Source organism: Populus trichocarpa, chromosome 11 (assembly GCF_000002775.5).
Source record: "Populus trichocarpa isolate Nisqually-1 chromosome 11, P.trichocarpa_v4.1, whole genome shotgun sequence".
NCBI lineage: Eukaryota > Viridiplantae > Streptophyta > Magnoliopsida > Malpighiales > Salicaceae > Populus > Populus trichocarpa.
The window spans coordinates 8,043,810-8,046,487 of NC_037295.2; the positions used below are offsets into that span (position 1 = coordinate 8,043,810).

Below are 2,678 nucleotides of genomic sequence, written 5' to 3' on the forward strand. Positions count from 1 at the left end.
AAACCCAAAATGTGTTTACACATTACTCAACCAACTAAACAACTCCATATTATCTTATTTTTTTATTATTTTCATTACAATTATTGAACAATCATTATTAAATTTAACAGTTTTACTGTTGGAATTTATATTAACAGTCCATTGGTAGAGGGTCACTAGTTTAGACTCATAGATCTTTCAATTGAGAAAAAGATCAACCATTAAATTAAACATGAGACAAGCTTAAATAGAGTTGCATCATACTTTCACATACATACTCTCCATTTACTTTTTTTAACATTTTACATTACAAATCACAATAAGAAAATAAATGATATACAACTACCAGTGTGAAAGTTTCTACGTTTGCAAGTTGAATTCCTTATCATACTGAAGAGGCCATATAGTGTTACATATCATCACAACGAAACATGCATAGCTAATCACTTTAAAGCTTTATAGTATTGTCCGCAAAGCATTGTATGAAATTGTTCCAGTGATTAAGTTCAAGAACTCGGAAGGATGAAAGGAATCCCAAAACAATGCCAAATTCCTATTTAGGCATGGAAGTTTGGAAGGAATACATAAACCATAATCGTTCACTTGACAACAACTCTTGATTAAACCTCTTGTACCTTCATATCATAAAATAAAACATTTATTAATATTATTCTAAAAAACATATAAATAGAAGAATTTAAGAAAATACACAAATTCATCATGTATAAAATTTATAGAATAAAAAACACTTTTACCTAGAACGTTGATGTATTTCCATATAATTTCATAAATCTCCAAATAGATAAAGTTTGCGCCAATTAGTTTGTTATTTAAATCTTGGACACGCAATTTAAGAAGTTGATTGAAAAGAATTGCTGCTTTGTTTAGTTTTTCCACGCAGAGAGAGCCGTTTGTGCCATAGTAAGCAGTGGCGTTTGGGGTGCAACCTATTGGTGCAACTCCAATTATAGCCAACTTTCTTGCTCCAAAATCATGGAGAGTCTGAAGAAACAATAGAATGTTTAACTTACAAAAGTAAATAAGATCAATTAGATATTCACTAACATAAAATCAATATATAGTTGTTAACCTTTAGGTGCTGAGCATATTCTTCAACAAGAACATTAGCATATTGTTTTGGGGTATAATGACGTCTTGAATTGTAATACTTTGGTAGAAAATAGTTATTAATGTAATCATTATTGCCAATCATCGATAAATATAAGCACTGTTTTAGGTAGTTTGAATGGTTTTTTCCTAGTATATGATGAATGCGAGACATGGTAACTTGGTGATGTTCTATTTGCTTGTTGAAAGAAACAAGAACGCCCTGCAAAAAAAAAAAAAAAAAAACTTTCTTTTCTAGTCACCATGATTATTTTTGTGTGAAAACACTTTTAAATTGCATTAAATAATTTTAACTTGTAATTACCATATGTCTTCCTGTTTCATCTCGAATTCCAGCGTAGCCAGATCCATAGTTAACACCTTCAAGGATTTGTGAGCCTTTTGCTGTTGGAAAAGATTTAATGAAACTCTTGAAACCCAAGAGTTCACCTGTTATGAAAAAGCTTCATGATCATTATTCAACATGTACTTCTTTATTTGAATTTCATTGATGAAATAAAATGAAATCATAAAGAAAATGTTATGAAAGACCTAACTACTCGTGTAACAGTCTATAAATTGCATTTTAAATATATTAGAACCTACCAATTACTCCTAACTATAATGAATCTGTACTTTTACAAATTGAAAAACAATATAAAAAAAATTTCATTTAAAACCTTATACATTAAATGGAATAGAAAAGGTATAGTAGCTTCCGAGAAAAATCATATGTCAGCATCTGGAAAAAAAAAAAGAAGAAGAAGACAAAGATCACTGATGATCTAAAACAAAATGCTAAATTTATACATATGCCTAGCTAGAATTTAAGTTTGAGATTATTGTTATAAATCCTTGAATTGATGAATCTGAGTTAAAATATAACAAGTAATAAGACAAAATATAAGCATATGTTTAGGATATACCAAGCACATCAGGCACAGTTCGACCATTATTAAACCTTCCCGTTGGACCATCGGGAAAGTCAATCCCATATGGTAGATAGTTCACTTTTCCCTTATTCTTAAGATGGTTATTGTTGCCACTATCAACCAATGAATCTCCAAAAATGAAAAAACAAGGCACTTCTGATTTTCCATCAACATCATGTCTCGATTTCAAAACAATCACCAGAACAAATGCAAGTAGATATAATATATTCACACTAGCCATCGCAAATAAATTGAGGAAATTAAACAAGAACTATATGGAAGAGGTAAGGGAAAACTAGACAAAGCAAGGGATGGGAGGAAAAAGAAGGTGAAGTGAGAAAGAAATGAGAACTAGAACAACAAACATATAGAGAAACCAAATGGTAAGCAACTCTATTCTTTAATAAAATAAACAAATAAATGATAACAACCATAATGTTTTGTTGTAACAACATCCTAGAATACATGGCATGATAATTATATGTTATGGATAAGTTTGGATCTTTTTATTAATAAGCTTTTTAAAGTGTTTTGATTTTTGTTTTTTCATAGTAGTTTATTATTATTATTATTATATATATATATATATATGTGTGTGTGTGTGTGAGAGAGTTTGGCATCCATTAAATCACTGTTGAGCTGATCGACAACTGATATTAG

General features: G+C 29.6%; 1 protein-coding gene across 2 annotated transcripts; it reads right to left on the minus strand.

Moving 5' to 3' along the window:
* Positions 1 to 200: 200 nt before the first annotated feature.
* LOC7471848 (GDSL esterase/lipase At1g29660) lies at positions 201 to 2,404 on the minus strand. 2 transcript variants are annotated; one of them, XM_024611488.2, is made up of 5 exons: positions 2,013 to 2,404; positions 1,412 to 1,536; positions 1,070 to 1,309; positions 735 to 981; positions 201 to 614 (listed from the first exon to the last, which is right to left on the minus strand). In XM_024611488.2, exons 1-5 carry the CDS (start codon positions 2,257 to 2,259, stop codon positions 436 to 438), a joined length of 1,038 nt encoding a protein of 345 aa, XP_024467256.2. In that variant the 5' UTR covers positions 2,260 to 2,404; the 3' UTR covers positions 201 to 435. The 2 variants fall into 2 exon arrangements, with proteins under 2 accessions (XP_024467256.2, XP_024467257.1); XM_024611489.2 differs by lacking the exon at positions 1,070 to 1,309 and having other exon boundaries at positions 2,013 to 2,402.
* Positions 2,405 to 2,678: the final 274 nt, after the last annotated feature.

Excerpts from the sequence above, each read along its gene's own strand:
- LOC7471848 (XM_024611488.2), bottom strand. The coding sequence starts at position 2,259 with ATGGCTAGTGTGAATATATTATATCTACTTGCATTTGTTCTGGTGATT. Across the intron at positions 1,537-2,012 it reads AACTGTGCCTGATGTGCTTG|GTGAACTCTTGGGTTTCAAG; the intron begins GTATATCCTAAA and ends TTTTCATAACAG. Across the intron at positions 1,310-1,411 it reads ATGAAACAGGAAGACATATG|GGCGTTCTTGTTTCTTTCAA; the intron begins GTAATTACAAGT and ends TTTTTTTTGCAG.